The sequence below is a fragment of the Penaeus monodon genome, chromosome 24, assembly GCF_015228065.2.
Source record: "Penaeus monodon isolate SGIC_2016 chromosome 24, NSTDA_Pmon_1, whole genome shotgun sequence".
NCBI classification, from domain to species: Eukaryota; Metazoa; Arthropoda; class Malacostraca; order Decapoda; family Penaeidae; genus Penaeus; species Penaeus monodon.
The window spans coordinates 28,782,848-28,783,187 of NC_051409.1; the positions used below are offsets into that span (position 1 = coordinate 28,782,848).

General features: G+C 64.1%; 1 protein-coding gene across 1 annotated transcript in view; it reads right to left on the reverse strand.

Annotated features, from left to right (window-relative positions):
• Positions 1-6: 6 nt before the first annotated feature.
• LOC119588703 (mucin-2-like) overlaps positions 7-340 on the reverse strand; it is a gene marked incomplete at its 5' end in the record, with an annotated part of 20,991 nt that continues 20,657 nt past the window's right edge. The window contains 1 exon segment of the mRNA XM_037937341.1: positions 7-340. Within this exon segment, the coding sequence (XP_037793269.1) occupies positions 190-340 (151 nt within the window).

Sequence of the window (340 nt, forward strand, 5' to 3'; positions counted from 1 at the left end):
AAGGTTCAATTAATTTGTTCATGCTTCATCCCGTGAGCGTGAGATGAGTGCGTCGCCCTCGTCCGTGGTTCGCACAAGGCCTCCGCGGAGGCGCGGCCGCACGAAGTCTGCCTGCGGGGGCTAGTTAGCTTCCAGCACGAAATCGATGTCGAAGTCCTGGTGCAAGCTGACCGGCCGCCCTCGCCACCCTCAGGCCACCGTGCTCCGTGGCGGCCGAGTGCTCCCCAGGCTGAAGATGTTGCCGTCCATCTGCACTTCGTCCCGCGCCAGGAACCGGATCTCCGAGTCCTCCGGCAGCTTCTCCTGCCGGCGGACTCTCCACACGTACACGCCCACACCC